The sequence below is a fragment of the Diabrotica virgifera genome, chromosome 9 (genome assembly GCF_917563875.1).
Source record: "Diabrotica virgifera virgifera chromosome 9, PGI_DIABVI_V3a".
Taxonomy (NCBI): Eukaryota; Metazoa; Arthropoda; class Insecta; order Coleoptera; family Chrysomelidae; genus Diabrotica; species Diabrotica virgifera.
This window is the reverse complement of record NC_065451.1, coordinates 124,203,821-124,222,454: the sequence shown is the minus strand read 5'-3', so window position 1 is coordinate 124,222,454 and position 18,634 is coordinate 124,203,821. Positions and strand designations below refer to the sequence as shown.

The following is an 18,634-nucleotide window of genomic DNA, read 5'->3' as shown; positions in this document are numbered from 1 at the left end:
GGGGGTGATCGCCCCCATCACCCCTCCCTGGATCCGCCACTGCTTAGTGACCACTTAGGGGTGAATATTGTGCTATTAAGGTAGCATTAACGCAATAAAATGCGTGTAGGTGGCGAAAATATGAAAAAATTTATTTTGGGCCACCACTGTAGCTTTGGGGAGCAAAGAATGTAAAATGTGCATAGGTCATGATTTGTAGGTTACACTATGTTCTTTTATTTTACATAAGTACTTTATCAATAAAACAAACAGATGATGAAAAAATAAACTGGAGCCCGTCAAAGCATATATGAGGTTTACGGCGCCACTGTGCCGTAACGGTTACTTAAAGAAAAAAAATGAATAGGACCTAATTTTTAGAGTAAATAGTGGTCTTTAACCTTGTATAAGTTTTGTTTAAAAAAAAAAGAATAGGTAATGAGAAAATCGTAAAAATATGCTGGATAAGGTATAGGGGTAGTTTCTGCAGTATATTTTCAAGGATAGGGGTGGTTTCCGCAGGGATGTTGCAATAACCATATATATTTTTGAAAAGCACTATTGATGAAGCATATGCCCATATGGATCAAAAAGCAAAAAACAAAAAAAAATTTTCAACCCCCCATTTAATTTATTGTTTTTGGCTACAGCGGTTGCACTAGGAAATCGCTTTTAGTGTCCATGCATGGGTAATAATAACTTGCACAAAATGATATATGAAGCATATTAATGAAGGGCATTGTGTGTGAAGGATTCCAAGAAAATCACTTTATTTATTAATTCTTCTTTTTTTTTGGGTGGTTCCGGGGAAAAAATGGGGGTACATTATACAAATTTGTAAATACCACCAATACATGGGTAATCGCTGAAAGTCTTTTTACTCTAGCATAAATGGTTCAGATGGTATAAAAAGGGGTTTTTTAAAATGTAACACCCTGTAATTAAGAAAAGGGCAATTACCCTTAAGTGAAACCTATACCAAAAAATCAATCATCTATTTGTGAATAATCTCCGCAGAATTTCTTTTTAATTTCCGTTACAGTTAGGGAAACATATATTTTTTTTGAAAACATCTTTTTTAAAAACTTGTCAATTTTGGGGCGCCACCCTTGCTAAACGGTGGATGATAGACAGATGCTGTCGGAAATAAATCGTAGAAAATATAGTCCTTTTCATATTTCTATACAAGAAATTTTTTGTAAAAGGTACAGGAAGGGCTACGTTCTGCAAAAACCATAAATTACCCCCTTTAAAGGGGTGAAAAGGGGGGTTCCGGATCGAAATTTTTTCAGAAAAAGTTAGTCTTATAATAAGCACCCCTTGAAATGCCAGAAAAAAAATAAAACCGGACTTGTGTCCATTTTGCAAGGTTCAACCTCTGTTTCCTACACTACAAATAAAAGTGCATACTTTCAACAATACTCTATGAAATTTTCAAAATAATCGGAGTAAAATTATCAGAGACACAGGGTGTTGAATATCCCTATCTTCGACTCGCGTTGCCGCGGCTTCGCGCCAGCACGCTTGAGCGTAGTGAGAAACGTTAAACAACTGTTCGCCTTCTCTTTTGTAGATTACTCCGCAATTTAAAAAACATATTCCAATGTTCATAAATTTACGATTTGGCAGACAAATCAGAAGATGAAGATGCAGTTGTCAAAAGTTAAAACGCATTTTTCTCAAAACTGCTTTTTCAAATGCGGTGGACATTGTAACTGAAAAACTACTCGACCGATCTACCTGAAATTTTGCACAGATTTTCTTTAGACATTTCGTGAGGTAATAACGTCGAGATATTTTTCATTTTTTGCTTATTTTTTGTTCAACAATATTATATCTGTTGGTTTTCACAAAATTTTTATCAAAAATTTAGTATTTTTGACTTCTGAGTATCCCAAAAATTCAAAAATCGCTAAAAATAAAAAAAACTCGACGTTGTTACCTCGTGAAACTCATAAGCTAATTAAATATTTTTGAATTTTTTGTTTCGTATGATCCAGTGATGAGTCCAGTGATGTCCTCCGCAAAATTCATTATTTTTGAGCTGCCTGCCAAAATTTGTCGCCCATGGCTTATTTTTCAATATTTTGGATTTAATTTTTTCTTAAATATTCTTTGAATTGTACTTAATATGTTTATTTAATTCAAAAATAAAATAATTCTACCATAGCTTCGAAAAAAATCACAAAAATGTGCTTGGTATGTTGATTTCAAATCATACCCACCCCTTAATGTTTCCGTGTTTGTTACGTGTTGCGTCCATGATATTTTTTACATTATTCGATAACACCACATCTCGACAATGGCAAGTCTATCTTCAGATGCGACCGTGATTGTCCAGGCTTCGACTCCCTATAAAAGGAGAGAGAATACGTAGCAACTCAATTAATTTTTCAGTAATTAATTTTTATTTAATTCTAAATACATATTACAACTATTTACAGATCATATAGAAGATGAATCTGAGTCTCGAGGGGAGTCTGACGAAGAAGAAGACAGTGAATATTTAAGCTCAGATGAGGAGTTTGAAGAAGAAGTACAAGATTCGGACACAGAATTAATTTAGTTTACACTTTTATACTTTTCTACCTACATCTTTATAATAATAAATCTGTCTTTTTCTATCATATTTGCAAAATCTATTGTATAGTACGTATTATTTTCCTTTAATTAAGAAAAAGTTACTTAAAAAACTATAATATATAATAATTACTCTGACGTTTCGAGGCACAACAATATGGGATCGCCAGGTCACGTGATTTTTCTCGAGCGAACGGACTCGCCCAGGTACAACAGAGGACGCAAACAGCTATCGGTATACGCTCTTTCTCACACTCCTGTTTACCTATAGCGCTTTTCATTTATATGCACGCGTAATTTGTTCGATCACATGGCAGTTGGAAAATTTCACCAAAAAAAAACCTGTCTTTTTTAGAATATTTATTTTTAAAATTAAAAAATACCCTGTCAAAATAACAATTGCACCTCCCTGTGCGGAAGGAATGTACATAGCTTTGCATGTATAGTTGTATATTTTATACTCGTTAGTAGTATGTACAGATTCAGATGAAATCTTCTGAAGTTCAGATTCATCCCCTGAAAATAATCCTGGGGCGCCCATGCAAGTATCTTGCAGAGTTAAAATCGCCCTCAAATCGCCTGGCCTGTTTATTTTCTTTATATTTGAATATTTAAATTTACTTTAAAGTCACGTCAATGATATTTTTTGTAATAATAATTTTTACCCTTTTTTTAAATTTGGTGGGGATTTTTGGGGAAAATAACCGCTACCCTCCAGCCAGACCGGCATTTTTGTATTAGGCTATCACAGAAGAGTCACCTGAAAAATTTTCAGGTTGCCTAAAATACCTACTCAAAAATGTCTCACAGCTCTTATACTATAACCATTCTCCTGTAATTAGTCCACTTATTCCAGTTTTTGTTACAAATTGATAGGGAGGTTTATTTAATTTGTATTATGTCTCGTACTTCATAGTATGTATGTGGAACTTTGACTGATGAGGGATAAATATCCTAGTGTGCACGTATTCATCGATCAAAGCTTTGACTATACCTATACATAGTAGGTTCATTAATTCAGTATTTGGAGTGTTACTGACAAATGAGTTGTTCATTTGAGTATATTCCCACTTCTTTCCTTAGGCATTAGTTTTGTTATTTAGATTTTGGAACATTTCCTGAATAATTCCACGTATGTGAGAGCGCATGAATCTGCAGTTTTAATTAAAATTGGTTGCCCGTTCTCGTCAATTTTTTTTTTCCTATCACTTATCACATATTTTTTTTCCTATCACTTATCATAGTGTCATAAAACTTATGAGTTCATCATTTATTCTTTTTCTTTCTTACTTATTCTTACATTATTGGTACCTTATCTGAGTCTGGTTATTCTCATACATCTGTTGTAGCAACATGCTATAGTTCGCGAATACCAGCACAAATTAAGTTTAGGTAGTTTCTATATTTTAGTCAATATACCTTAGGTATTTATCTTACCTTTGATTTAGTTTGGTTACCTCTCTGTTACTTAGTCTGTTAGCAATATTTATTCTGACTTATTTTGATTACTTAGTTTGGATAGGTCCATATTACCGGATGAGGGTGTATGTAGACCTAATTTATTTATTTTGTTCAGTATTAGTTACCATTGGATCCAATAATTTAGTTTATTTAGTATTAGTAAGAATTGGTCCATAAATTTGCCTGATCGTTCTTCTTTGGATATACTCCTATATAAATCTGGTGTCCATTGATAGTCCGATTCTGGATACGTGTCCGATTCTTCATTTATTTTGTGTATTTGGTTGGATAGGTTCGTATTACCGTATGTGGGTGTACGTAGACCTGATCTGTTTATGTGGTTTAGTATTGGTGTGAATTGGTCCATAAATTTGCCTGGTTGTTCTTCTTTGGATATGCCTTTTATGAATCTGGTGTCCACTGATAGTTCGACTTTGGATTAAGTGTCCGATTCCACATTTATTTTTGGTTATTGAGTTTTGGATTCCTTTGGTATGTTCAGCATTGGTATTATTTGGCATTAGTGAGAATTGTTCCATAAATCTTCCTGATTGTTCTTCTCTGGATATACTATTATGAATCTGGTGTCCATTGTTAGTTCAATTTTGGATTAAGTGTTCAATTCTTTACTTATTTTAGCTACTGATTTTTTTTTAATTTCACTTTGGTATATTTACTTGTGATGGTTCGAATTGGCTCACACCTTTTCCTGGTTGTTCCGTCCGTGGATATACCCTTTATAAATCTGATGTCCATGGATAGTTCAATTTTGGTTTTAGTGCTCAATTCGACACTTAGCATTATTATGAATTTTAGTGCAATATTTAGTTTTGTTTGACTTTTAAGCAATAATGTGTTAATATTTGGTAGCAGAGAGTAACATAGTAACATTTTAGCATTAGTTTGAGTCATATATGTATTTATTTTTCCTTGAACCGTAGTTTTTGCTTAGTTGTAATCTTGCGAATCAACGTGGATTGTTAGACTAGTGTAAATTTTATTTGTAATATTTTGAGGTTTAAAAAAAATTTCTTTGATAAATTTTTTTTTCCCGAGTAGAAGGGGATTGTAACGGTCACGTTACTAACTTAACTCTTTAATTATTTTTATAATTATTTTCCTTCGCTCTCCCATTTAAATTCTCTAATTCCTCGTATAGGACCACTGACGTGACGTCATACCTCGGTGATGGAACGTACTCCACCTATCGAGAATGATTTCGTTTTCTGAGAGAGTTTGACGTTTACCTTGGCGGAGAAGCGCCTCTCGTTCTTGACTTGACTGTTGGCTGTTGTGTCGAATAGAGGTACCATATAGAATGGCGGATGATTTCATCCAACTTATTTTATAACATCAAGCAATTTAAAGTTAAGTAAAAAGTTACCAGCAAGGGTTGTCGAGTTAGGGAGACATGTGTGTGACAACTCCCGTTGGAGCCTAATAGGAATCATTCGGTGAGATTTATTTTTTTGTAATAATTTTTAATTAGCCATTGTCATGTGTTTTTTGTTGTGGAATATTTAAAATATTAGTCCCATTGTTAAACTTTCTTAGTCAATCTATTAAGGGAAGGGTGTAGATGATTTCGATCTTTATATTATCTTTATATCGATCTTTATATTAATGGGGTTTTTGGTTTTACATAACCAAACATTTTTGAAGTCCTCAAACTAATATTGGAAATAATTACCATTTCTCTGTAGGTTTTAAATTTATTGAACATCCAATATTTTATAAATTCAATATATTTTTACAGATATTTCCTCAAATAAATCATTTCAATGTCATTTGTCCATGTATTCACACTCAAAACAGTTCAAGGTTACCTGAGATTGGTTTTTTGTTCCATTTTTAATGGCCGGTTTTTCTATACTATTGCTTCTAAAAAGTTCCTCAATTATTTCTTCTTCCCTTTACTTTTTGCTCATGTTTAAAATGAGAAATAAAACTGGGAATGTTTTTTAGCCATTTGGGAGAAACCCTACCATGAAGTCATAGACCTTATTTGACCACCTAGAGAAACCACTACAGCCACAGTCAAGTCATCATGAGAGTATGTCGATTTGGGAGCAAGCTATGGGAGCGTTCCAGCTCAATTTTCGTCTTGGCACCTGGGCCTACAGGAGTCATGGAGTCGCACCATCCTGGTGCATCATTTTCTAGGATGCAACCGCAACCTCGTTTGGGAACATTCAGTGAGGTGTTTTAGTAACTATTGGTTTTTTTATATTTCAGACTATCTGTTAAATACACTATGTTTTTTTTCCAGATTTAGGTTACCTCTGGTTTTTTTTTGACATATTTGTATATTAGATTATTTGGTTCCCAACCTTTGTATCTACGGTAACTTCTTGTGCACAGGAATAAGCCTAGAGAAAATTAGGTTTTTAATACTTTATTATTGCTTTGATATTGGTTTATGTAATTCGGGTAAATTTATATTTTAATATTACTAGCTTGTTTCCCAAATATTTTACTGTTATTTGCTTTATTCCATTTGTTCGGTTAATTTATGTCATCGTCGGTATTTATCTCAACTTCATTTCTACTTTAGTCAATTGTATATTTAACTTTATTTATTCATTACTGTATTTTCCCTTAGTGAGGCTTGGGCCTATTTATTTGTAGTATTTTCATCTTTGTCAGTTTCCTTTAGTTGTACGTAGCAGGCGTACTATAACCATTTGGTAGAAGACTTATGTAATTTTGTACCCTATATATATGTAAGAGGTATTTAAGTTTATAACAGATAACATTATTGTTGTTATCTTTAAAATATATATAGCTTCTTGTATAACTTATGTCATTTTAGAGTTACATGATATATGCTTGTCTAACTCAGAGATTGTTAAAAATCTAGTAGTTATTTTAATAAATATTTATTTATTTTGTATATCATGAATTTTATTATTCCTTTATGTTTGTTATTACAGGTTTGATATATTTAATATTTGACAGCAGTATAAGATACCTGGGAAAATGATCGAAGATCATTTTCATGGCGCCCATGATTAGTTAGTTTTATTTATTTTGTTCGTTTTTAGTCATTATTCATCTCCATTCATTTTCAGTATATTATTCTTATTTTATTATTTCATCTTCTAGTCATCATTACTATCTATATAGAGCTACTGTTCTTCGACAGGCATGCAAACGAGCCGTATCCATCCTTGAGTGTCAAGTTGCTCTCTTGCATCTATAGCTAGCCAACTCTATTCAGTTTGCCTCTGTCTCTTCCCACTTCTACTTCTATCCCTTCTCATTCCCCTTTCTTCAGTAATACTGAAAAGTAGTATTTTTCCTATTGCGGCTTCTCAACGTAGAAGCCACTTCACCCTTTTCTTTACACATCCCACTCTCTCTTCCTTTTTATTACTTAGTATTTTTTTTTCCTTACTTCTGTTGGAGTACCTATATCTTTCTTTTTACTTTCACTCCAACAGAAGTTTTCTTCATTTTTGTTACAAGTTGAGTGCCACATATCACTTTTATGACAGAAAGTGATAAAACCTGATATCTTGCTCCCTTCAAAAAAAGTTACAGGGATGCAGTTTTGTCCCTCACTGTATATGATTTTATATAGTTAAGTATAAAGTGTGTGTAGATTTAGAGTGATGTGCACTAGTGCAAAAATTGCATATTTGTTGCATGAAACGAAGTCAAGAACTGTATTTTTGTTGTATTTTTTTTTAGATGATGGATGGATATCTTAAATCTGAGGGGTTGGTGGTGCAAAGAAAACGTATAAGAAATATTTTAACAGAAATTGACCCAATAGGAACTGCGAAAAGATGGAGTGGAACAATAAAGCGTAGAATGTATCAAGTAGCCACTCCAAATTCCTTATGGCACATGGATGCTCATATGAAATTGTCCAGGTAGTTGTTAATATGAACTAATTTTATTTTCCTTTTAGCTTCCTTTTCAAAATACCTATGAATAGTATTAAAACAAAGTGATTTTATAAAATATACTTTTTAGGTGGGGATTTTCAACTCATGGTTGTATAGACGGATATTCAAGAATAATTATATATGTAAGCTGTGCAACATCAGTAACTGCAGAGACAGTAATACAATTATTTGTACCTGCTGTATCAAAATATGGGCTGCCCTCACGTGTTCGTTCAGACCATGGATATGAAAATATATTTGTGGCAATATTAATGAACTCAATTCGTGGTATTGGTAGGGGTAGTCATATTACTGGAAAGTCTGTACATAATCAGCGAATTGAAAGATTATGGGTTGATGTTTTCCAACAAGTTATTGGAAAGTTTTATAACCTATTCTATAATATGGAGGAGAACAGAATTTTAGATCCCAATAACATCATACACCTATATGCTTTGCATAAAGTATATTTGAAAGAAATTAACAAAAATTTAAAACAATTTCAAAGGACTTGGAATTATCATAAAATACGCACAGAAGGTAACAGAAGTCCACATGAACTATGGCTGAATGGGTTTATCAGTAATATAAATTCTGAACACACAGCTATTGAAGAACTTGCAAATAGCCAAGAAGAAATAAATGAACGTATTCGCAATATATTTGAACATCAATATGGCTTGAACACAACGTCTATTGCTGAAGATGTTAATAACATATCGCAGGAGACTGAAGAACTACAACTCACACAAGCACAATTGCTTAATATAAATAACATATTAAATATTAATGATACTTCAAACAATGAAAAATATTTATCATGTATAGAGCAGTTAATGATTTAATTTATGGATTTTATTAAAAATTTGTTTTTTACAGATATTTTTCTTATACCTTCACAATCTTTACAGGTTAAAAATGTGCTGTTGAATACATGTTTATAATTAAAATACTTCAAATTACATTTACATGTAATGTTTAATTTAAATATGGAACTCTTAGATAATATGGAAGCTGGAGAAACACCTAAAAATAACTGACCTCCAAAACGTGAAAATCAATCAAAATCTCGAAGTCAAAATTTTACACCTTCACAATACTTTCCCTAAATAATACATATCCTATCTAAAGATAGGTATGTATTTTATTGAGGGAAAGTAAAAAACTATATCTGTATGTTTTGTGAAATAAAATTTTCCTATAACCATCTTACTACTATAGATTCTGTGTTTAATGTACTTTTGAAGGACTTACTGAATGACAGGTGCTTATATATCTGTGACTTGTTTAATTTAAAAAATGGCTCTATTTCAAAATAGAACTCATTTTTCATTCCCTATTACCAACACAGTTCCTTGGGTGTTTTATTATACTCAAGAAGCTGACTCTAACATGTTATATGAGTAAAACCAGTTTAGTATAATACCAAATTTTCAAAGGGCCAAAAGTGATTACTTGAAAGCGGAAAATTTTCTTCAAGACTAGAACAATTTACCCAATGTTGTTCTGAAGCTATTTTCTTGTGGCATTTTTATAATCAAGTATATTCAAATGGTAATAAAATCATTTTTAGGTAAAATTGTGGCTTATTTCCCATTTGAATTTACCCAATGTATGTCATCTACTTAGATGCATTGTTTATATAGGTGCTACTTTACCATGAAAACAATATGGTGTACAAATTCTGACAAAAGGGTTAATGTAAGAGGATTAAAAAAATTAACTCTTATGTCACTTGAATTTGTACACTATATTGTCTTTGTGGTAAAGTAGTATATTAAAAAGGCATTTAAGTTAATGTCGTAAGTACATTATTTACTTGTTCTAATTTTGTAGACGTTTGCCATTTATGAAGTTATCACATTTGGCATTTGGAAAATTTGGTAGTATAATTATTTTATTCATATAATACGATGGTGAAAAGGGAATCTACAGTAGGAAAAATGAAAGAATACCCATGAACGAACATATAAAACACGCTGTATTTTCCTGTCACCGTGTCACACAAAAAATTGGCCAGCGCAAGTACATGTAATAATTATTGTTACATGTACTTGCACTGGACAATTTTCTTTGTGACACGGTGACAGGAAAATACAGCGTGTTTTATATGTTCGTTCATGGGTATTCTTTCATTTTTCCGACTGTATTTAAAATAATTTCGCCTAAATCTGTCATTAGCTACATTATACATCATTTTGTAAAGTGGGGGTTAACTATTAAGTTGAATATCTTCTAGCTCACTGTTTAAATTAAAACACTTCGAATTTTAAATAATGAAACTTATTGAAGCCATATTATTATGTAATGTAAAAGATACTAAAACAATAAAATATTGTAGATATTTTTATTTATTTACTTTCAAATATTGCACATTGGTGAATACATATTAAAAATCAAAATTAATTAAACAAAAAATGTTTAAACCCTGTATAATACATTAGTGCATGGAGTAAAGCTAAACTTGAACCTTCACATTTCTAAATTTTCAAATGGTATGCAGGGGAGAACAAACATTAGGAATTCTAGTAAACAGTAAAGTAGCCTTATTTTTGAAGGTATCCAAAAAGTTGTTTAGAATTAAGACCAATGTTTAGATTTGAAATCTCACACACCTGAAAATATTTGGTTGTCTTTAGTGTAAAAAGAATATTGGTAACACAACTTAGATGTCTCCCTCTTATCACTTTATTTACTACTATATATTTTATAATAACTATAATAATGTATTATTTGGTGGAAATCAGTTAACTGTTTTAAACGAAATAATTTAATACTAATTTACAAGATCCTAGATGATGTATACAGCGGAATGCCAATTTTGCACCAGTAACACTAAAAAATCACAAAAATGTTGAAGAAAATGTGGATAACTAAAAGATAAAAAATTGGATGAAATGTTATTAAAAAGTAGATAGATAAGAGGGTTATTCCTAAGGTGTTTGAAAGTTGATATTTTTTGTAATGCTAAAAACATTAAAATTAGACCAAAACATATTTTGTGTTGTAGGCAGCTGCAATGCTGTAACTTTATATCTGGACACTTTCTTTACTTCTCATCATCAGTGGCATCACAGCTCGTTATGAGCCAAAGCCTTTTTCAGAACAATCTTCCATTCGTTTCTGTCTCTGGCAACTCGTCTCCATGCTCTAACTCCAACTGACTTTAAGTCAACCTCTTTCTTTACTTCTAGATAAACTTTTTTGATACTGTCAAAAAGGGTGTGTTTGAATTTAGAAATGTGATGTTTTCATATTATTATGTTTTAAGAAAATAAAAAGTTTAATGAACTTTTTGACAAGCACAGTAAATGCTTAAGAATTAGTGTAAATGTATGCTTCGTCAGACGATAAACATAAATCAAAATCTTGCTTTAACTGTTGATAACTGGAGTAAGTCATTGGTACATGTATAGTGTTTGTACATGTACTAAATGTAGGACGTTGTGCTAAACCTTATAAAGTGCTGAACTCAATCAAAATGGAATCTGGCATTTGATATGAACCAGTTACTAAAAAAACAAACTGCCCAATTTTCTCATCATGCAAACATCTTACGTACATTTCTAAGAAATGTAAAATTTTAGACTCTTCATTGGTCAAAAAGTCACCTGCCGCTTTTAAACAATTAGCTACCTTATTAGGAGTGGGTTTTTGGAAATCGAGTAAGGTTCCAAAATCGCATTTATTCCAAAATGAACTGTATTTTCCAACATTAATTCCAAGTCTCAGTGTATCTATAAATTGTTTTGGCGTTTGTACAAGAGTATTCGATGAAATAGAGGCCACTTGCTCAAAAATTTCATCGCAGGATGGCAGTTCATAAAACTGAAATGAATTAAAAGTATTTGTCAATATTTCCTTTTCTTTGTTGTTTAAAGAATTAAAATTACTCATAGCTTTTTTTAAAATTAACCTTTCACACGGGTTTAAGAAATTGTAAAACTCTTCAACAAGTATATTTTTATCAATTTCCTTGAGAGGATCTGCAATCCACAAAAGCATTATTTTAGACAACTTGGAAGGAATACTTCCAGTTAATAGCAACATGTGCTCCAAAATTCTACCTTTAAGTGTAAAGTTTGATTTATCTTTTCTAACTCTATTTAGGGATAAAAACGGCACTAAACAATCTTCACCATGAAAATAAAGGTTTTCTATTTTCTTAAAAAATAAGTTAAATAGTTCTTTGGTTAAACCTCCACCATCTATTCCCATTTCACCTTCAAATATTACTGACAAATTCTTTTCAACTATACTTTCATCTTTATAATATTTAAACATCTCATGAACACAGTTTGCTCTAGTGATGTTCATATGAAATATGTCAGCATATTCGTCAATAGTAGGAAAAATGGGTCCCAAGTTATTGTTTGTATTGTTAACATCATTAAATTCATATTCTTGAATTAATGGATCCATATCTTGTGAGGTTGAAGGTGTTGAAGAGTATACATTTGGTATTGTTGTTGTTGGTCTTATGGTTGTGGTTGTTCGTTGACTTGATGTTATGGTTGCTGTTTGATTTACGTTTGCATGAGCTACATTTGTTACTGTTCTCTGTGATGATATCTGTTGCGTAGGAGGTAGATCTCGATTTGGGACAACTATTTGACTTTGGCCTAAATTTTCTTTTAATTGGAGAACATTTTCATATTCAATGAAAATAATTTTTTTTTGCCGATCCATTTTGGGTAATTTAAATCCTAGTAATTTTAATGGAGCACTGGGATAGAGGGAACAAATATAGTCTTCAATGTGGTCAATATTCCAATCAAGCTGAAATTTTGCATCTTCATTACTGTATCCTAAAAATATAAGTATGTTTTTATATATTTTTAATTAATTTTGTAAAGGATTTCAGAGAGATACATCTAGATATATATCATATCTAAATTATACCTTTTAATGTAGGGAATAATTGTAAATGATAACCAATGTAAGTGATTCCAAGAGAAAATCATACTATTTTATTTAAGAACCTTTTAACAATTTTTTAAGTAGTTTCTTACGTTGAAGACATTTGAAAAATATTTTTTTTAATTACAAAAAAAAACAAAATTTAAAAAAATATCTCAAAAATATGTTAAGTAGGTAAAGGGTGTGGGTATTTTTCAGACCAGACAAAAGCTTGCAGACTGAAGGTTAAAACACACTTTATGGGTAGCACCTCTTAGTATATATTTCAATTTTTTTAACCCCACCTTAAGCATAGTTTACTCTTGTATCTGTTTAGTTATTCTTGAAGACTGGGATTCAAAAAACAATTAATATAAAAATAAATTATAGACCGTGAACATTCTTTATAGGTAGCACCTTTTAGTAGATATTCCAATTTTTTTAACCTTCCTTAAGGGTATTTTTTGTATCTTTTTAGTTTTTCTTGCTGACTGGGGGTCAAAAAACAATTTACAAAAAAATATTACACACCTATATAACAAAAAAGTCTTCATAGGTTGCATAATGAAACATGTATTTAAAAATTTTAAGCCCCACCCTAAGGGTAGATTTTTCGCAATTTTTAACATTTGTTTTGCAGACTGGGGGTCAAAAAACAATTATTCGTCATCAGTAGCTCCACAACCCTTTTTGGGTCCTGGCTTGTTCTAGGATTTTCAGCCATTCTGTTCTGTTCCTTGCTTTGTTTTTTCAGTTGGTAATCTTAAGTGTTTTCAGATCTTGTTCCAGGTATCTAAGATTTGACCTTCTCCCTACTGGTGTTTGCCTCATTATATGTTTTGGTGGTTCTGTCTCCAACATCCGCTCAACATAGCCCATCCAGTGCAGGCGTCCGATCTTTATGGATGTTATGACGTTGGGTTCGTTGTATGCTGCATATAGTTCAAAATTATATCTTCTGCACCATACATTATTTTCTTTCACCCCCTTATATATGTCTCTAAGAAAAAACAATTATTATAAAAAAATAAATTATAGACAGTGAACATACAAAAAAAAATTCAAGAGTTAACTACCCTTTGGGTGGAGGTTAAAAATTTAAAATAATGTTAAGTTATGCAAATCATAAAGACTTTTCGTCTTTTGGTGGAGGTTAAAAATTTAAAATAATGTTAAGTTATGCAAATCATAAAGACTTTTCGTCGTGTATATTTTTTTTAATGTAAATTGTTTTAACCCCCAGTCTGCAAGAAAAACTAAAAAGATACGAGAGTAAACTACTCATAAAGAATGTTCACGGTCTATAATTTATTTTTATAGTAATTGCTTTTTAATTCTGCAAAACAAATGTTAAAAATTGCGAACAAACTACCCTTAGGGTGAGGCTTACAATTTTAAATATATGTAAAATGATGCAACCTGTGAAGACTTTTTGTCATATATAATATTTTTTTATGTAAATTGTTTTTTGACCCCCCAGTCTGAAAGAAAATCTAAAAAAAAATACAAATTAAATAAACATAACATTTAAAAAAAACTTAAAAATAAACTACCCTTAAGTATGCACTATAAAGTATGTTTACGGTCTATAATTTATTTTTATATTAATTGTTATTTGACCCACAGTCTGCAAACAAATGTTAAAAAACGCAAAAAAAACTACCCTTAGGGTGGGGGTTAAATTTTTTACATATTATTATATGAAGGGCTCGGGGCAACAAGGGACCTAAGCCTCTTTTGAAAAGTTTTGAGTAAATCACGTTTAAAGTTTTTGACAAAATCCTGAAATCACATTTTTATATTTTATATTGTTTACCTTAATTCCTTACATGCATAATAAAGTATTAAATATATATTTTCAAAAAAGGATACAAAATGAAACTGCATGTTTTAAGAAAAAATTTATTAAACAAATAAATGTGGCTTATGACCTTTTTGAAAATAACAAAATGAATATAAATTCTTAAAGAAAGGATATACCTACAATATTAATTTACATTAAAAAAATCGGTTTCATCACCCCTGTCTAGTTCCTCTGCTTCATCAACATTATAGTCTTGTTCAATGTTACTTGTACTGTTTTCAATAATACTGATATAAAACTGCTGGTTTATGGGAGGAATATATTGTAAAAGTTTCTTTATATCTTGAATTTTTTTGATGTTAAGTACTATTGGTCCTCCATATTTTTTTTTTAATTTTTTGTTGTTAATATGTTGTCACCAAACTTTACACCCCTCTTACCAACATTTACTTCATCAAATGCTCCATTTAGGGTGTGTTTAATGAATATTGAATTTGGGTGTTCGCTATCGAACCGAAAGCAGCGCACGTCTGTAAAATTGAGTGGTTGTTTCTCGGTGGTACATGTTTTTTTCGTTATAACTATCTCATCAAAACTATAAAAATCGTCTTGAGACATTTCAACTACTGCAGATGGATTTTTCCTGTTCGATTTTCTCACAATTTCAAACCATTCTTCTGGAGAAAATACTTGTGTAACATATTTTTTATGTTTTTCTATTAAAGCAAAATCTCTATCTGAAGGCAAATGAGTGTGACCAGATACGAGAAAACGATGTTCTATGGTTTTGTAAATTTTTTCCCTAACTAATTGCAGCCACAACGCCATTATTAGCCAATTCTTGTTTTGGCCCCCGCAGTTATCAGTAAAGACTACAAGATTTTCAGATCTTGTTGGCTTACTGGTTATATACTTTAGAAGTACACTAGCAATTTCGGAACTTCCTCTTTTTGCAACTGACTCTGTCCACATAAACATATGACCTTGCCCAGATACACAATCATGTATGCCAAGATTGTAGGTCCATGCTTTTCTAAGGTAAAATGCTACGCCAACAGTCAATGAAGGTGTGGGTAAGGTTTGTTGCAAGTCAAATGAAATTATGTCGGTGTTGTGAATTTCTTCATTTTTCTTTATTTCGTCTTTAAGGTTTTGCTGCATTGCCTGCGCACGAGTTTGATGTAGGCGTAATTTTACTTGGAGATGTTCAGCCTCAGATTCGTTAGCGTTATTTGAACTTATTATAATATTTAGTGAATCACAAGTTGAACACGTATCGGTTTTTGGCATCTTAAATCCTATGTTGTATTCTAAGTTAAAAATTCTTCGGTACCGATCCTCTTTAACTGGAATAATATTACGTTCTTTACACCATGCAATGTAGTAACCTTTATACAGACTTGAAACACTAAGATCATGGTTGATGTAGACTCTGTTAGGATTATCGATTCTACTATAATGGCTAACATATTTAGGGATACTTCTAATGTGGTCGTGAACTGATTGTACCATTTCTGGTAAAACTTTGTTCGGTCTATTGTGATGTTTACCTCTTTGATCTTTTTTTGGTGTTGCCCTGCCTTCAGAAATTTGTTTAGAAATTAGTTTAATTCGTTTAGTTGAGTTTTGTAGTCCATGGACTGATAAGAACTCTTGTTTGCAAATTTGCACATCTACTCCGTTTACTTTTACAAAATACAAATTGGTAAATTTTCTTATGGACTCCTGTCTTTTTGTTTTTTGCTTGTAGCTTCTCTTTTTATTTATAACCTTTATTGTGGAAAATAAATATGTGTTCTGTTTTTCATATGTCTCCAAATCCCAAAATCCGTTAAATATAGATAATTCGGTACCCCGGAGCAGTTCTCTGCACTTTTTTTTGCACTTACACGGATCTCCAATCTTCTTCGCTTCTTTTGCTGCACCTCTCAAACTTATATAGACGTGCCCCAAGTTTCGACGTTTCTTTGCTTTTGTTTTCTTTCTTTCTTCAATGTTAACTTTTCTCCATCGGCTTGGTGAAAGTTTTTCTGGGGTCAAAATAATTGAACCTCTGTTGCCTTCTACTTGTCTTTGATTAATGTCTGCAGTTGCAATATGGTATTGTCGACTCCTCTAAAACAATACACGTAATTTAGAGCTATTACAGGCCAAATCAACACACTTTGAATAAATTTTTTTCCTGGCCTATTTAGATTGTGTTAAAATAACGAGTACTCATAGTGGACGATTAGGCGAAGAAAAATGCAAAATTTTAAATTTTTATCTCAAGCCGTTTCCGAAATATGGTTGTGTAAAGTTTTCCAAAAAAATCCAAAACACCGCGACCATAATTTTTTCAACTGGTTGTTGAAGCTGTCCTTATGGAGCTAGAATGCTGGGACAGGTGTCATTTTGCAGAATTTTTAAAGCTCTTTACAGTGATATAATATTATACAACATGATTTTATGATAATCAAGTTTTTCTCGAACAAAAAAATATATATTGTGATTAAGTTTTTTTTACAAAAAGTACTTACATAATTTAATTTTTTTAATAATATTCCTACAAAAACATAGAACTGTTGTTAATAATATATAAAAATTTTATCAAGGGATGGTGATGGGTTCAACATAAAAAAATTATCCATCACCATCCCATGATAAAATTTTTATATGTTATTAACAACAGTACTATGTATTTGTAGAAATATTATGAAAATTTTAAATTATGTACTTTTTGGACAAAAAAATTAAACAAAATATTCAAAATATATTTTTTTGGTTGAGAAAAACCTTTTTATCATAACATCATGTTGTATATTATATTATCAAAAGAGCTTTAAAAATGCTGCAAAATAACACTTCTCCCAGCATTCTAGCTCAATTAGGACAGCTTCTACAACCATTTCAAAAAAGTATCGTCACGGTGTTTTGGATTTTTTTTGGAAAACTTTACACAACCACATTTCGGAAACGGTCAAAGATAAAAATTTGATATTTTGTATTTTTGTTTCCCTTATTCGCCAGTATGAGTATTCCAAATTCTAACCAAATCTGAAGAGGGGTGAAAATTAGATGTGTTAAGTTGATATAGTTCATATTCTTTAGTCAAGAAGGGACCAAGCCACTTACTAAATAAAATACTTTTTTGGCCTTAAAAAGTGTCATTGACAAACGAATTTAGATAGAATATAAGTGTTAAGGCCTCTTTATCAATAAAAAAAATAAAAACAGGTTATTTATGGCTACGTTTTACTAAAAAAGTAAATTTAATGTTATTATAACTTTTTAAAACACAAGCCACATATCCTACAGCAAGAAGGTCTAAAGCCACTAAAATGTTTACTTACCCTTTTCGGAGAAGATTCATCACTTTCACTGGAACTCGTGAGGGGAGAATATTCTCGATCCTTCACAGAATCGTCAGAGTCAAAATCCGAATCGGAACTACTGTTTTTTTCCTTATAAAATAATTTTTTTTCTTCCAGCACTCGTCGATCACGTGTCGCCATGTTGATTTTACTGTGGCTTATGAAGTTCTTGCTTCAAAATTTTTCGTGATTTTGCGAGTCGGCAACAAGGTCGTTATAGCCTGGCGGCGACATCTATAGCCCGATAGCTGTAAAACTTCGCTGGAAGCTGGAGACCACTGTTACAGAGCCAGTTTTACTGAAATCTTCAAATTTCAAAAAATGTGGCTTAGGTCCCTTGTTGCCCCGAGCCCTTCATATGTCATATTATGCAACGCATGAAGACTTTTAGTGGTATATGATTTTTTTAGGTCAAACTTAAAGGTGCTACCCAAGGATGTTCACGGCCTATAATTTTTTTATATATGTTGTATTTTAACCCCCAGTCTGCAAGCTTTTGTCTGGTCTGCCTTTAAGGGGGGTTAAAAAAATTGAAATATATACTTAAAGGTGCTACCCATTGGATGTCCACAGCCTATAATTTTTTATATGTTGTATTTTAACCCCCAGTCTGCAAGCTTTTGTCTGGTCTGCAAAATACCCACACCCATAGGTAAATAACATTT

At 31.7% G+C, this 18,634-nt stretch overlaps 1 protein-coding gene and 1 long non-coding RNA gene across 2 annotated transcripts; one reads left to right on the top strand and one right to left on the bottom strand.

Moving 5' to 3' along the window:
- Positions 1–5,298: 5,298 nt before the first annotated feature.
- LOC126892684 (uncharacterized) lies at positions 5,299–6,913 on the top strand. Its single transcript, XR_007700970.1, has 2 exons — positions 5,299–5,474; positions 5,986–6,913. It is a non-coding gene; the product is annotated as an uncharacterized LOC126892684 (long non-coding RNA).
- Positions 6,914–14,951: 8,038 nt separating this feature from the next.
- On the bottom strand, positions 14,952–18,144 carry LOC126892670 (uncharacterized). Its single transcript, XM_050662308.1, has 2 exons — positions 17,949–18,144; positions 14,952–16,731 (listed from the first exon to the last, which is right to left on the bottom strand). Exons 1-2 carry the CDS (start codon positions 18,108–18,110, stop codon positions 15,007–15,009), a joined length of 1,887 nt encoding a protein of 628 aa, XP_050518265.1. The 5' UTR covers positions 18,111–18,144; the 3' UTR covers positions 14,952–15,006.
- Between the last annotated feature and the right edge of the window lie 490 nt (positions 18,145–18,634).